Here is a 15,873-nt window from a genome sequence, read left to right on the forward strand (position 1 = left end):
TTTACATTTGTATTCACAGTGAGATGAAAGGAAATTGTGGTCGGCCCGTACATTTTGACATTCTGCTGCTTCTTTCAATTTACTTTCCTATAAATGTTTCCACACCTGGTTGCTCTCTCATATTACTTTAAAGACTTAAATGAGTGCTGACCAAAAAAAAAAAAATCTTCTTGCACCTTACTTGCACCAGCAATAGTATCACTGGCCCCTCTTTTCCTCTGTTGAAGATGTTTCGATTCTTAGATATTTTATAGATAAAACTACAAAAGTAAAGCTGCTCCTGCTTCCTGGTCTGAAATAATTTCCTGTGTAGTAGCTCGGTTTTACATTATTGGTCTAGTTGCTAGCACACAGTGATTAGATAGCAGCAAACCGTTTCATTTATCTGCGTAAAGTGTTGTATACCCCATATTGAATTATAAAAAACTAGCAAAGGGTGTCCCTGAGTGGCTCACGTGGTAGAAGCACAGCCACGTGGTTTGCAGGGTGAGTCATACAGGCAGGTTCACGTCCTGGCTGTGCAGAGTTACCGTTTTTCACTCGGGATTCTGAAGGGAGCATCGCATTGGCTCTGGTGCTCCTGTGGGTTAGGGAGGCAAAACCGACAGGAACTGCTTCTCCTCATCGTGCGACAGCCCAGTGAGCTCAGAGCGGACACCTGCAGAGCTGGCCTTTGTCTTCCAGAGGCCTGTATCTCGCTGTCGTCCGCTCTTGAGTTCCTGGGTGTAAAAGAGGAAGCTGACTTGGTCGTGGGATCGAAGGACGCCCACTGAACCTTCGGATCTCCTGAGCTGTGGTGAGCAGAAAAAAATTGGGGGGAAAAAAATAAATAAATAAATACATCAGGGGTAAAATAATTGGGCACACTAAATTAAAAAATGATTAAACAAACCGAAAAAACAAGCAAAGTTACAAGATCTTGAATACAAGAAAAGGGGGGGACCAATGATAATGCTGCTAATGCTAGTAACAGATAAAGCTTGAATCCATGCATACTGCAATTGCAATTTCAAACCATATTTTATAAACTCAGACAGGTGACTCCCTTTGTTTGTATTAGAATTAACCTTCCACCTCTCCACACTGGCACAATGGTCCCTCATCCAAGCTGGTTTGAGACCAAAATAACAGAAAACAACAAACGTTAAATCTTACCAGTAAAATCCATTCAGTTCATTTTTCAGTTGCACCAAGCCTGTATGGTTACTGCTTTCTTGCTTGTTTATTGACTTACTCCATATGCAGTAAAACATGCATTTTCTATTTGTGTTTCATTTATAAAAGGATGTAGAGCTGAGAGCAGGTGGCATGTGCTGCACAGTACACACTGTAAAGCACTGATAACAGGAAGTCTCCTTAAACTGGATTCAGTGCATCTGAATTCTGCTCCTCTCCCATTTTGTCATCCACACTTGTTTATTTTTGCTTTAGTTGGCAAAGTTCCTGAACAAAACTGTCACTGTTAGCTGTATGTCTGTTGCAACATTTTTTTTAAAGAATTTAAATTGTAGACATCTCTGGCAATATCCAGTTAGACGGTTTTGCCTGGAAAACTAACCTTGACAGCAGCTGCTAAATAAGCAGCTTTTGAAAGTCACCAGATTACACAACCGTTGTTTCTGTTGAGAGAGAGAGAGAGAGAGAGAGAGAGAGAGAGAGAGAGAGAGAGAGAGAGAGAGAAAGAAAGAAAGAAAGAAAGGGAGAGAGAGAGAGAGAGAGAGAGAAAGAAAGAAAGAAAGAAAGAAAGAAAGGGAGAGAGAGAGAGAGAGAGAGAGAGAGAGAGAGAGAGAGAGAGAGAGAGAGAGAGAGAGAGAGAGAGAGAGAGAAAGGGAGAGACCGGGGCTAAGTTAATCCAAGATTGAAAACTCCTCACCAGTACCCATGGTTCAGCATTGCAAGACTAAAGTAATGCCGTGCCTCAGGACTCTGCACCAGTTCCAGTTTTTACTGGTGTTCACAGAGGCTGAATGCTCTAAGCTGTTCACTGTGTGATAGGAGGCCAATGTTAATTTGCCGATTTAAAACACTCCATACGAATTGCAGCTTTCAACCGATTTGTTCCTTCTGGGTAAGGAGGATTTGCAAGCCAGGCTTTCCTGCCTTTTGGATAACTGTGTTTTTGTTATCTTTGTTTTATGGAATGGAAAGGATTCTTTTAATGCGCAATGATTTATTTATTTATTTTGATGCTCAGCTTAAAAAAAACCCTAGAAAAAAATACGTACTATGAAGGTATCTTTGTATTCAGGGATTTGCTATTCGGTATCAGTCTGTTCAGACAGACTAGTATATTATAAACTCTTGTAGGAATAGCTGTTTTATTATTATTATTATTATTATTATTATTATTATTATTATTATTATTATTATTATTATTATTGTTATTATTGTTATTATTATTATTATTAATTTATAATATAATTCAATGCTGCAGCAACTACTGAAAACCAAGGTAATTTTCAGCATCACATTTCCAAAGCACCGACTAACATCCGAAGATCAAAAACTTTGCATCTGAGCTTTACAACGGGCTGTACCCCAGTCTTTATTTGAGGTGACAAAGCAACATTGCAGACCAGGCTGTGAAACTACTGAAGATTAGCCAAGAGGAATGCTTGACACAGGGCAGGCAGAAAAGAAAGGATTTAAGAGCACATCAGTGCATTTTATGGATATGGCCTCCAACTGAACTGGTTTTCATAGACAACGCATAGTGTTAGTTCAGAAACAGTTGGACATTGTAAATCTGACCTTCCTCTGAGGGGTTGGCACAGGGTGACTATCATGCCAGGGGGCCAGACTAAACTGCAAGCACTGGTGATCACTGTCACTCTGCTGCACCGAGCCAGGAAGAAGCAGCAGAAGCACAGGTAGCGAACATGTTTACTGGTTAAACTGACAGTCTGCATGGCAGCCTTTTAAAAAGCAGCAGATTAAATAACTGATGTTTAATGTGCCTTTTTATGCTGCATTACACATGTGTATTATTTTAAGACTTAACCATTAAGAATAATGATTTCTTAGTTGGCGTAACGGGCAGTGTTGTGTGATGCACAGCTGTTATGGATTCTGTCCCCTGTCGGTGAGATGAGAGGAGGTTAAAAGCTCTATAACCACGAATGCAGAGGAGCTCTTTTGAAGTGATGAAGATGCTTGCTTTTCATAACGCTTATCTGACATTTATTTATTAAAGCCTCACCATAATAAGTCCATTTAAATGAATATGGCCTTTTCAAGGACATTTCCCTCTGTATACTGCATGTACGTATCTCACTGTATCTAGAGAATCACTTGTCCAATTGTCACAAAAAGACCTTCTTTAGCACCTCAGTTCACTGGGTGCTGTATATGGAGGCTGTTTGTCTGTCTGTATGCATCTCATGTTTACATTTTGAAATAAATCTAGAGGAACCATTACATGTTCAATATCCAGTTGTGATGAAAGTATACAGAAGCTGTCTTATGGAGGCAGCCTGTTTGTCTTTCTGTGTGTCAACTTACATTTTTATATGTACGTCCTCCACTGGATAGTGAACCTTTTCATGTTACTGAAGACTCCAGTTTAGATTTTACAGCTGTGGCAGGGGATGAAAGTCACTGACATGCTTGTTTTAATTATGACAGTCTTAAATAAAGAGTGTTACTCATATAGATACAGTACTGTATGTGTAATAACCCTGAAGCATATAAGATATCAAGTTTAACAACCTCTGAGCATTTCCTTTCAAGATATCATGTTCATTTCAGGACACTCCCATACCGAATGAAGCACACGTGAATGGTTTTCTATGGACATTTTGACAGATTCTTTTCATACTGCGGTTGTAGGATGTGATGCAATGATTACAAGACAGAGGGTGTTGGACTCAGTTCAGCAAATATGGATTAGATCACTTGGAATCAGAGTTGCTTTTCCATTCTGCAATCAGTGAAGAGGAAATAGCAGGTTTTCGAAATACCTTGCGTTTGAAGGCATGATAAACAGTTGTAACTCACCCATGATTTTAAACACTAGCGGCTGGTTTCACAGACCCATCTTGGTTGGTGAAACAGTCCAAGATCAGTGCTAATCAGGGTCAGGGAAACAAGCCTAAAGAGAAATCCATCAAGTAGGCAAAGGTTTTTGGTAACATCTTCATCCTTCATGTAATGTACAATATATTCCTTGGTAGTTTAGTTTCTGTTCCATTGAGATTTGTTTGCAAGATATTTTTGTAATGATGCATGATGCTGTCTGTATGTTTATCGCAGTCTCTGATCAGAATTTTGCGGTAAATCTAAAATAGTTTTACTATTTCTGGCATAAAGAAATGATAATATTGAATAGCTATACACAGTAGATGGATTAACAGCAGCTAGGACCTACCAATTTTGCTGGTAGCCTACTGTTTTTTGGGGTTTTTTTTTAAAGGTGAATTGTGAAATTCTACCAATTTTTTAAAAAGGACCAAAACAATTACTTTTAAACAGCAAAATAAGCTATAGTGACAGGAGCTGCATTTTTTTTTTATAGATTATATAAACATGTAGTACTGTGGTTCATTTTAAAACCTATATGAATGCTCCAAAAACTGCTTTACAGAGGGTTTTTTTTTGTGGTTGTTTATTTTTTGATTCAGAAAAATGTAGACGTGAATCAGCAAAACAAACTTCCTAGTTCTTTTGCACCGTAGTGTGATGTGAACTCAGAAGAAAAAACTTCTAGTTGAAACAGTTCTCCTTGAATGTAAGTTTCTTTCAGTTTTACTGAACTCAAAATGGAAAAGTTTAAGAAACTTTAAGTTTAAGTCGAGTAGACAGATGTTTCAGCCAGAACATTATTCAGTGTACTAATTAGAAAGTTCACATTAGCTCAAATGTTTGTCTGCTTGAATTCTTTTCCTACAGCTTCACCTTAGAATTCTGTGAGAGAGTTTTGAAGTTATGGATGAACTCAAAAGGAACTGAATTATTTTCAAAATGGAGTCACGTGATCATACCACAAGAGGCCGGTTCAGCTTGACATTCAGCAAGTGGAATTACAGTACAGTTAATCTCTCCAGCAATGTCACTCCCTGCTGCAATTTACTAAACCTCGCCGGGGAGCATTAATACTTATATTTATTTATCTGTGCTTTCCTTTTTTCAAATGCAGTAGATCATTGCTAAGCTTGCTCTTTGTACCCAGTAGGTTATAAAAGGGGTTAGGGTTGGGTCTGCTACTGCTGGTCACTATTGTCATAATCCTTGGTTTGCATGTATGTTAAATGACGTCAAACAGACCAAATAATTCCAGTGAATCTGAACTTGTATGGCCATCTCAACCAGGTCTCACATGTACCTGTAAGACAGACGCACACATTATGGTAAACCTGAATTAGACCTTTATAATGGTATGGAAGCTGTGTGGTCCAGTGGTTAAAGAAAAGGGATTGTAACCAGGAGGTCCCCGATTCAAATCCCAGCTCACACTGTGTGTGACCCTGAGCATGTCACTTAACCTCCTTGTGCTCTGTCTGTTGGGTGAGACGTTATTGTAAGTGACTGCAGCTGATGCGTCGTTCACACGTCCTAGTCTCTGTAAGTTGCCTTGGATAAAGGTGTCTGCTAAATAAACTAATAATAATAAAACATTTTATTGTAGAAATTCAGTTCCTATTCCAATTGAGTTCAGGAGATCACATTAAGGCATGTATCCCTGGCAGAGGCATTGAAAACACATGATTCATAGGAAAAGCAGCGATTGGTTACGGAGAAGGGGAGACAAAGCCAAAACCAATGTATAGAATAGTGCTGCTGTGGTGGATTTCTTGTATCTGGACTCTAGATATTTCATCCATAACTATAAAACACTCAGCAGTGCTAAATCTAGAAATTAAATGAAAGTCTGTTTCAACTGAAAGTCTGTTTCTTCTGCGTCTTCAATGTTGAAAACAGTTTGGGTTCACCAACTTATATCACAGGATGATATGGTTTTCACCCCGAGTGGTAAAGTGTGAAGGATCTCTTAATGGACTGGATTGGAATTAGAGAGCTGCCAGTAAATATTACAAATATAATATTCTCATTTGATTCCTGTGTTACAGGACATAGGAACCCACCTAAGCATTACACCTGTTCTATGCTGTACATAAAAAAAGCTGGGGTTCTATTCCCCGCCACACAGGAAGTGAGAGTTGGTCCATTAAAATTGTTATAGTTGTGTTTCACCCCAGTTAAGTCAAAATAAAAACCCCAAAACAGCAGTAAAACAATTAGGGACTTGTAAAAATGTTATCTTAAATGTGGTAGGACTACATTTTAGAACTGTGGTTTTCACCAGCTTTAACTACAGTTGCTTCCATGGGGGTCTGTATAAAACTCAAGCACAGTGTAAATTAACATGCATGCTAATTGGGGCTGCCCCCTGATAATAAACTGCCTTTGTGTCAGACTCCTGCAGCTCAACACTTCAATCAGGGAGTGCCTGATTAGCCCCTGTGAGGTTCATGTGGGCAGTACAGTAAATCCCAGCCAGCTGCTATCCCGGGTCAGCAGGTAGAAGATACAAGCGACCCCATCAATAAAGCATGAATCTGCACAGCATGCAGCAAGTAGCTTTAAATGTGTTCTTGCGTTTTTATGATTGCGATTAAAGTCCAGGGGCTTGTAACCAGAAGGTCACCAGTTCAAATCCCACCTCTGTGTGACTGTGTGACCTGGAGTAAGTCACTTAACCTCCTTGTGCTCCATCCTGTGGATGAGATGTTAAATCAATGTCCTATTGTAAGTGACTCTCCATATAATGCACAGTTCACAGCCTACCTTTGTAAAGCGCTTTGAAAGGTGCTAAATAAAGATATTATTATTATTATTATTATTAAAGTTCTTCAGATTCTGTACTGAGCTGGTTTCTGTACCAAGGTTGGTTTTATATACACTATACTGTATACTGCATATGAAGACATTAGCAGGACCGTTTGTCTATTTGACTTGATCTGACCAACCTCGACCCCATCGGAAGATGCCACAGCTCGGTTTTATTGGAGCATTTTACAGCACCGGGGAATCCCTCATGATTGCAGCCACAGAAAGGCGGTTAATGTAATCCTGGGCGAGTCTCCAGCTGTGGCTTATTGCCACAATGACCTTTTGTGAGTCATATTAGGATGTGTCTACTAATGCTTTCAGCAGTTACAGTTTTCTTTTCACAAATGGTGTTTTGGGGATGCTAATCCTTTTAACCAAGCAATTTGGATTTCTGTTGAAATAGTGCTCCTTGTCTGGAGTCTAGCTATTGTCTGGTCTTGATTTTTAATATCAAGTGTATTACATTGAGAATCTTACTTAAGGGATAATAATTGCACTGGCTACAGTCAGACAACATACACAACGGCAGGTACCTAAAACCTGATCTGAAGACTGTCGTTCATTTATGAACCTGCCAAATCGTGCCAGATTGAGTGGTGTGTTGTGAAAGGTGATGTGACCTGAGCTGGGTGTTCAGATGTGAAAGGCTTGTGAATAAGACTGATGCGCCACACAGGTATAGCCAGTTTGTTCTTCACTATGAAAAATACAACAGTGAAAACTAGAAAAAAAAAGGAATAAATCATTTTGTTATGTGAACCGACAGGATTCAGAGAGCTCAGAGAAATGGAAATGCTCGCAGATCGATGCATTGGAGAAAGGATTTAGAGAAGGATCAGAAAGGAGATTGCTGCATTGTTCTTAAAATGAGTCTGTTTACTGGGCAGAGGACACATTTAATCAATGCCTGTCCACTAACTACAGATAGGTTACTACCAAGTGCATCCCTTTTTATTCTTTTTGATTCTGGTGGATCATGGGAGTGAGGCTGACGCAAGAAGTGAAGATTAGGTACCAGGAAGTGGCTGTTTGAACTTCAGCTTACACCCAAAAACAAAAAATAAGGACAACAAGTTTTTTTGGGGGACAATGTGATAATGTTTGTAATGGTAATAAGTGACAAGATTGGTTTTAACTGCTTGGCTAGCACTACTTTAATGTTAATTTACAAGGAGTGACAAATGCGATACAACAATGACGACTGGGTGAGTGATCTGAAAAACTGTATCAGATTGGTTGAGCCTGTTATAACATGCTTCATTTAAAACATTTTCTGGGTCAAGTCACAACTAGTGTTACCTTTACCTTCATTCCTATGTTGGGTTTACAAAGAGAACTGGCCATTCAAATGGCAGCTGTATTTCACAGACAGGAGGTGGGCAGTTTAGAATTAGAGTTTGTAGGGCTGAAATGGCGAAACAATTTTAACAAATTAGGATAAAAAACAGAAAAGCAAGCTTCTATAGTTGAGAATAATAAGCAAAAGCCATGCTGAAAAGATTTGACCTTTGGAAACCTACAGACTGTTTTTTTGTATTCTGAGAGGGAGAAAGTCTAGGTAGGATCCCATAACCCTTCAATGATACTATGTATTATTATGTTGGCTATTGGGCTTCCAAGGTTTGAAATGAACTTCAGTTCAGCTGCAGCAGCACTACACCGCCTCCAGGGGGAGACTCTTTTATTTTATTTTGTTTACCAGCTGTTTGCCACAGCTTTATATTGCAAAATAATACATGACGGGGATAATCAGCAGCAGTGCCTTAAAAATCATAGTTCATTTTACAATTAAAAAAAATCGTGGTGTCTGTTTTCAGCGCCAACAATATTGTTTTGTTACATGCTCCATGCCAGTTGCATTACTAAACTACATACAGCGTGTAGCTGTAGTAGTGTAGTTTACAGAAAGGAATATAGCAAAGTGAACAAGTTGCTGCAAAATACTGATTGCTGTAGTGATTAAACTACAGTAAAGACATTTTGAAAGCAGATTTGCCTCCAGAAAGGAGATACAATCAGGCCAGTTGGTAGGAGTCTGGAGGGATGCCATCTATGTGAAGGGTTTGAAAAGAAAATAAGCTCAGTAAAACTGATGAGCTGAACTGAAATGGAAAAGGACAGGATGCTTACCATAAACCCACAGATACAACAGCAGAGTTAAGTGCCACAGAGATATATCTGAGGAGCGCTTGCATGCACCTGTCCGATATAATCTTACATACAAAGAACATCTTATCCAATCTGGGGATATAAGGAGATGCTGTTGGACGCACTTATGTTTTACATATAGGCATGATGGAAGTAGGTCATGATCTTTTTGATGACGGCTGCTCATGCTTTTACAGCTGTGGCTCAGATGTGTGTTACTGGCATGCTTTGTTTTTGTAGATCTCCCGACCCGTATACAAGGGCTCATATCTCAGTTTATCTCTATAAACGGTTTGAGATTCAGACTTCATAGTGATAGTTTCATGGCTAAATATAGCAGTACCTTTATTTGAATCTCTGGTCATCTTAATAATAGAGACAACTGGCATTGAATAGTGGTTAGGGCAGCAGCGTAGAGTAGTGGTTAGGGCTCTGGACTCTTGACCGGAGGGTTGTTGGTTCAATCCCAGGTGGGGGACACTGCTGCTGTACCCTTGAGCAAGGTATTTTACCTAGATTGCTCCAGTAAAAGCCCACCTGTATAAAGGGGTAATTGTATGTAAAAATAATGTGATATCGTGTAACAATTGTAAGTCGCCCTGGATAAGGGTGTCTGCTAAGAAATAAATAATAATAATAATTGACATATTGGGGTCTGTTCAATTGATCTAAATAGCAGCAATGCTTAAATATTTCAATATAGCTTAGTATTTTACTAGTTTAAGTTAATGCATAGCACCAATAATAATCATAATGACTATTTGTTTTTCAAACGTTCAAATACATTTAAAAAAAAAAAAAAAAAACACAAATACCAGATGTAGCCTAGATATAAAAAATGTTAACATATGACTTTAAAATTCTGTAAAAAGTCTAAACAGCAATACGTATTACTGTACACCATTGGGCTGTAGACACACAACCTGTGTTTATGTATATATATAATATATATTTATATATATATTGGAGAAGAAAAGTACTACGATAAACTGATAACTCACTATTTTAATATATATTTTTTAAAGGGTGGTGCTCGGGCACTTTTGGTCTGTTTCATGTTGAATTTCTAACCCTGTTGCCTCAGCAACAGCCCCTGCCAAAGCGGCATGTTTAATTAAGGCAAGGCATAATAAATGCAAAACAAACCATCAAACAGCATGGACCGGCAGGCAGGCAGCAGCAGCCGTGTCCCTTTCTGCTGAAGGAGGAGGAGGGGAGGAGGAGAGGAGAGGGAGAGGCAAGGGGAAGTAGCAGCTCTATTTAAAATGAGGGAGCGAATCAGTATTGCCAGCAGGTGCATTGCAAGCCAAAGCCCATCGCAGGTCTCATTTTAGGTTTGGAGATTCTTGCACTGGAGGAGGAGGGGAAAGCTCATTGAATGACATTGAGGCACTGCTGCTAATCGTGTTCACAGAGGAGCCTTTGCATTGTTCACTTCCACAAAACACAGGGCACAGTAAGTAACTTCATTTTTAGCTTTTTAATTTTTTTATCCTGTGAAGCTTTTGAGCTGCGACTTTAGGGGCGAGTGGGGTGAAAAAGGCTATCGTTGACTGTTAATGACAGCCTCCCACTGTCTAGAAAGATTAGGCAGGTACCAGCCAGAGGATGAAATTATAATCTGAGTTTACAATCCAGCTGCTGTACCGCAGATACAATATGATATTTATGCCCAAGGTTTTAAAACCTGAGGGGTTTGTTGTACTGTGGAATTTATAATCTACGAGCTGTGTGTTGTCTGAGGTTGTGAGGTGGCAGCTGTAAAATAATACTCAACCAAGCTGATTACTGTTTACTATGCTGAGTTTATATCTGGCTGTCTATGATAAACTACATGCAGTTGTCATTTTAGAATAGCAGTGCTATGCAGGGTTTTGTTATATCCCCTTTGTATAAAAGAGAAGCTGACAGTCTGTGGATATTAAAGAAGTCTGCTTGAAGTCTGGGCTGTGGTTACAGTGCACCTGATGTAGGTTGTGCTGCATTATGTAATTGGTACCTGCTAAATAGCTGGACCTGTTCAGCACTAATCTTTCCAGGTCCGGGGTTCTCAAACTGGGGTCCAGTTGCCCAGGGAGTCCCAAGGAAATTCTGGAAGCTGTTTTGTAAAATGTGCAGAAATGCACTGTTGTGGTGAGACACATTCAGCATCTCCTTTCACGGCTGTACACTTCCTCTTTCTTGTTTGTGATTTGCCTTTTCTTCAGTTTTTCAGGTGGGGGTCTCTATCCAGAATGGTTTTTACAAAGGGTCCCCCCCAAACAAAAAAAAAATAACCTCTGTTCTAAGGCACAGGAGTTAGGTAATCTGTAAACCTACAGATGCTATAAATAAATTAATCAAATCTGTTCCAGCTGTGAAAACTGTTTTATAACTGCGTTTTTTTATTTAAAATTTTATCCCCTGCTTTTTAAGAAAATACGGCACATATCGATTTAAGATAGCTGACGTGTCGTGAAATTAGCTCAAATTAAAGGCGTGCTAGTAAAAAAAGGTCTTTAGATTACACAGTATGCTGCGGACATTGCTTTAACAGTAACCCATTAGTATGGGGAGCTGAGTCTGAAACCCTGACTTCAATCCTGCTAGCTGTCTATCCTGCAGTGACAGTCTAATCTGCCAGCTGTGAGCAGCGCTGGCTTCCTGCAAAGCTGTCTTCTTTACTCACCAGTAGCACAGCTCGGGAACACTTTACATAGTAAATACGTGTGTACTTACACATGATTACAATGTAAAATATTTTTGCATGATATATGCAAGTACACAATTGTATCAGAAAAGGGTTAGGTTTACAGTTAGGGTTATGGTTAGGATGAGGGTTGTATCATGCAAAAGCATTTACTCATTAAGTGTACTGTAACTGTGCGTAACAGCATTGTAATTATGTGTAAGTGCACATGTATTTACTAAGTAACTACTATGTAAATACACAGTAATTAATGACACTTCATGTAAAGGGTTATCCACAGCTCACTTTTTCCCATGCCTCCTGTGTACACACTGAATTGTGTCTTTGGTTGTTGCTTTCAATTTACTAATACGTTAAATAATAATGAATATGACAAGCATGTGTTCATGATAACAATGCTGATTTCACCCCTTATTAATGTTTACTTCATATGCACGCAATTCCACTTACTAATTCTAAAAAAAGACATTGAAAAATACTTCTAGTCAAAAAGATTGTCATTGAATTGATTACGCTTCTTTTAATATTTCTATATTCAGCTCTGTTGAGTGTGTATTAGTTATGGATGATACTATTTCTATCATTTTAAGGTTATTAATCAGTGCTACTGATTTTGTTTAGGAAGTGATTAGGGACAGTTATTTATATAATGTTCCACAGAGTAATTTGACATTTTTTGAAGGACACAAATTGATAAGACTTACATTAAGAAAAGGTCAGAGCACTAATTCATTTATAGTAGGTATATTACAGAATAAACTTGTATGTGAGGTAAACATTCAGACAGAAATATTAGCTTGAGCATTGGTGTGATTTCAGCATCTATTGATCCCATGCATTCAAAGTTCCAGTGTGGTCTGTAGTTATAGACTTGGTTTGCAGACCGGTATACGCTGGGTTAGCAGCTGTCCTGATCGTTTCCCCAGGGTTTCAGGGAGCTGTCCTGGGATTTCAGTACACCGTCCTGGGACACCAAACAATCCTGCAACATCTGGCACAGCACAAGGGCCACCAGCAAGCATCAGCAGCTCCTTACAGAGAGCTACAAAGAGCCACACAAAGCCAGCACAAGTGTTGCTGCCCAATTTAGCTGAACCAATATACTGTGCACAATATCAAATTGCTTTTAATGTATTGGATAAATACAGATTTTAAACTGAGAATTGAAATTGTAGCAGGCATGCTAGTTTCAGTGATTCTGTTCAGATCTCCTGATTGTTTGATACCGCAAAGGGTTCTCCCCCAAGTACAAATCTTTGTCTGACCATATTTGTTTGATTGAACCTAACTGTAATTAATGACCTGGTTCTATCATGATCCTAAAAAGAACCACCAGTTCACACCACTGATAACAAGCATTCCAGCAGGTTAGGATAGGGCATTGGCTTTTACCATGCTACCATAAGGACACTATGCTTTGCCTGACTACTTCACTTTCATAGTTGAGTATGATCATAAGAAAAGGCTTGCAATTGGCTGAATAAGTGACATTTCTGTCTAAAGCTATTTTTTTTTTGTAATGCTTTGAATCCTTAAAAGCGCTGTATTAATGATACCACTGGGACACTGTGGGCTGTCACACCATGCTCCAATACACATGAATGGCTTTCTCAATCCCAGGGGAATATTACCACAGGGGCTGGCCTGAAAGTGCAAACTGATCACATTTTCTATCACGAGGCAGATGAGTAAATGTGTCCGTGATTTTACAGCCAGCCCTATCTCTAGATAAGGCTTTGGATCACTGCAGACCCTAAAGGCCAACTCCCAAACACAGAGACATACATCACGGTCCCAAACAGGATGGTCTTTAGGGCATGGCTTTATATTCCAGCAGCAGGTGTTCCCTTAACAACTTTGTTCTGAAACAACAGTCACCGGGTCCTGCTTAGTTCAGGATTAATCCATTGCGATTATACAATACGATCTTTGCTTTGCTCTTCTCAAATTATTAGCAGTCAACATTGCCTTGCAGTCGCTATTGTCACCTTCCGATTGGGCTCATTCACCCAGCAGCTGAAGCTGGCAGAAACCCAGGACAAGCAGTGGGAAAGACAAAGAGGGGGAAGAAACCAATAGAGTTTAAAACACAGGTTTGACGTATTCAGCATAGCACGTATTCAACACATCTGTTCTAGCCCGCTCATGCTATGGGGGTTGTCTTTAACTACAGAGTTAAGCTTGTGGATCCTCCAAGCATTTCACATTCGAAAGTGTTTCACACCCAGGATTATGTAATGCAGGCTAGATCAGCCAAAGTGTTTTTAAACGTGTCAGCAAAACAAAGGCAAGCAGCTCCTGAAGTCAGGGGAAAGCACCTGCACACAGATACAAATTATAGTGTTTGAGTAATTGCAATTAAAATTAAATTGGACGTTATTTACTATTTAAGGTACTTCTGTGCTGTGATCTATCATCATTTCTTTTTTTTTTTTTACCGGATGCTGGCGTTGACTTGAACACACTGAAATTAACACCAAAGTCTCTGGGAAGTCACAGGGTGCAGCCGTATTCTGCTCATGACTCCCAAATGCGCGTCTTAATCTGAACATTAGTTCCCCAAAACCAACACACGATTCAGCACAACTGGAAGCCCGTGCTTGAGAGAGAAGCCCAGGAATGAATGGCAGACAAGGGGTGTTCAGGGCAGGGCTGAGGTGCGCTGAGTGGGTGGAGCTAGTGCTGGCTGAAACCTCACAGCATTCCACTGAGAAAATACAAGAAGTGTACTGTACTTGAGATGGTTGTTATTGGAACGAAGCCCTCATTGTTCTTGACTACCGCCAGTGCCTCACTGCACTAAATTCAGAAGACAACATAAAACATAACCCTGTATTTCTGTATCACATCTGATACAATGCTTAGCCACCCCTTTATTTTATTATTTTTTTAAATCCATCCTCACAAGCCTGAATGTTTTGCCGGACAGCTACGCTGTTTTGTGCAAGAAAGATAATCTAGTTACATAAAGTAGCGTTTCTCATTTCTGAAAGGCTTGGCCATTACATGGTTAAAAAAGAGTGACCGTTTTATTCCTTTTTTTTGCAGGAAACAGGATGGAGGGGACTCTCCCATCTCTAACACTCTAGAGCTGCCGGTTTTTCACCCCCACCCACCGTACACTGCTCCCCACACTCTGAAGGTAGGTGAAACGCAAAACTTCCATTGGCTTTGTCATACGCATATGCATGTTTCATCCTTCATTCCCCTGTGTCTTTTGTTCCCTTGAATGTGCATGCTTTTATTGGGAAGAGGCTTTCATGCTAGTATGGTCAAAGATCATTCCCTCTGAAAACACTGTGCTGGCAGACATGGTCAGGTTACATGGCAGGAGCTGTTTGTAGGAGAAGGTCCGGGTTCCACTGTTCCAATCTGTGGAGGTTTAAAGATGGGCCTTCATGATGACTTTATTATTTTATTGCTTGAAGGTTTTTGTAACACAGAGATACACGGTAAATATTTGCGAAGATCTTTTCTATCCAGTGTTTTGTTGAGTGTGTAGAATGAGTGTTTTAATGAAGGTAGTGTTTGTGATTTCATTAAGGAGTATTGTGTGGCATATGGGTCAGGTACACCATAATGTATGTGCACAATGCTATTTTGTGGCAGATGGATCAGATACACATTATTGTGTGTACACAATGCTATTTTGTGGCAGATGGGTCAGATAAACATTATTGTATGTACACAATGCTATTTTGTGGCAGATGGATCAGATACACATTATTGTATGTACACAATGCTATTGTGTGACAGATGGATCAGATACATCATACTGTATGTACACAATGCTGGAGACTTGTTTGAGGGACCAGTCACTGATTTCTATGAACAGCACAGCTAAATTAGGATTTCAATCCAATGAGTAGATCACACAAATGCAAGCCAGGCTTGAAAGACCAATTGAGGATGGGGCAATACATGCCCATTTTACCCCAATTAGATGCCTAGGTTACTAGATATATTGGCACCCCTTGTTTAGATACATCGTTTCATCATCAATTCCATACGACGGGTTTGTTAGGGGGGTCCCCCGAGTGGCACGACTGTGTGGTGTGCAGGGTGGGGGCATACTGGCTGTGCCAAGTTTACGATCTTGGCTGTTGATCTGACAGGGGGTGTCACCGTGTTCCTTGGTTCTGAATTTCCCACAGACTGTGGAGGTTAAATGGTCTCATCTTGCTACAGCACCACCCTTCTGGCCAGGC

The 15,873-nt window shown here is 39.8% G+C and overlaps 1 protein-coding gene across 18 annotated transcripts in view; it reads left to right on the forward strand.

The window, feature by feature from the left end:
- Positions 1-15,873, forward strand: part of LOC117432073 (rap1 GTPase-activating protein 1-like) — a 165,966-nt gene that overhangs the window by 95,895 nt on the left and 54,198 nt on the right. For 8 of the 18 annotated variants that reach the window (XM_059002078.1, XM_059002081.1, XM_059002076.1 and 5 more), the window contains one exon: positions 14,714-14,807. Coding sequence is in view for 4 of the 18 variants with exons in the window: in XM_059002066.1 (XP_058858049.1) it covers positions 14,714-14,807 (94 nt within the window). In the remaining 14 variants the exon portion in view is untranslated. Of the gene's footprint in view, positions 1-2,783; positions 2,871-10,224; positions 10,433-14,713; positions 14,808-15,873 lie in introns of those variants that run through there. The other 10 variants (XM_059002072.1, XM_059002064.1, XM_059002071.1 and 7 more) reach the window with 4 other exon arrangements.

This window comes from Acipenser ruthenus, chromosome 27 (genome assembly GCF_902713425.1).
Source record: "Acipenser ruthenus chromosome 27, fAciRut3.2 maternal haplotype, whole genome shotgun sequence".
Lineage (NCBI taxonomy): Eukaryota > Metazoa > Chordata > Actinopteri > Acipenseriformes > Acipenseridae > Acipenser > Acipenser ruthenus.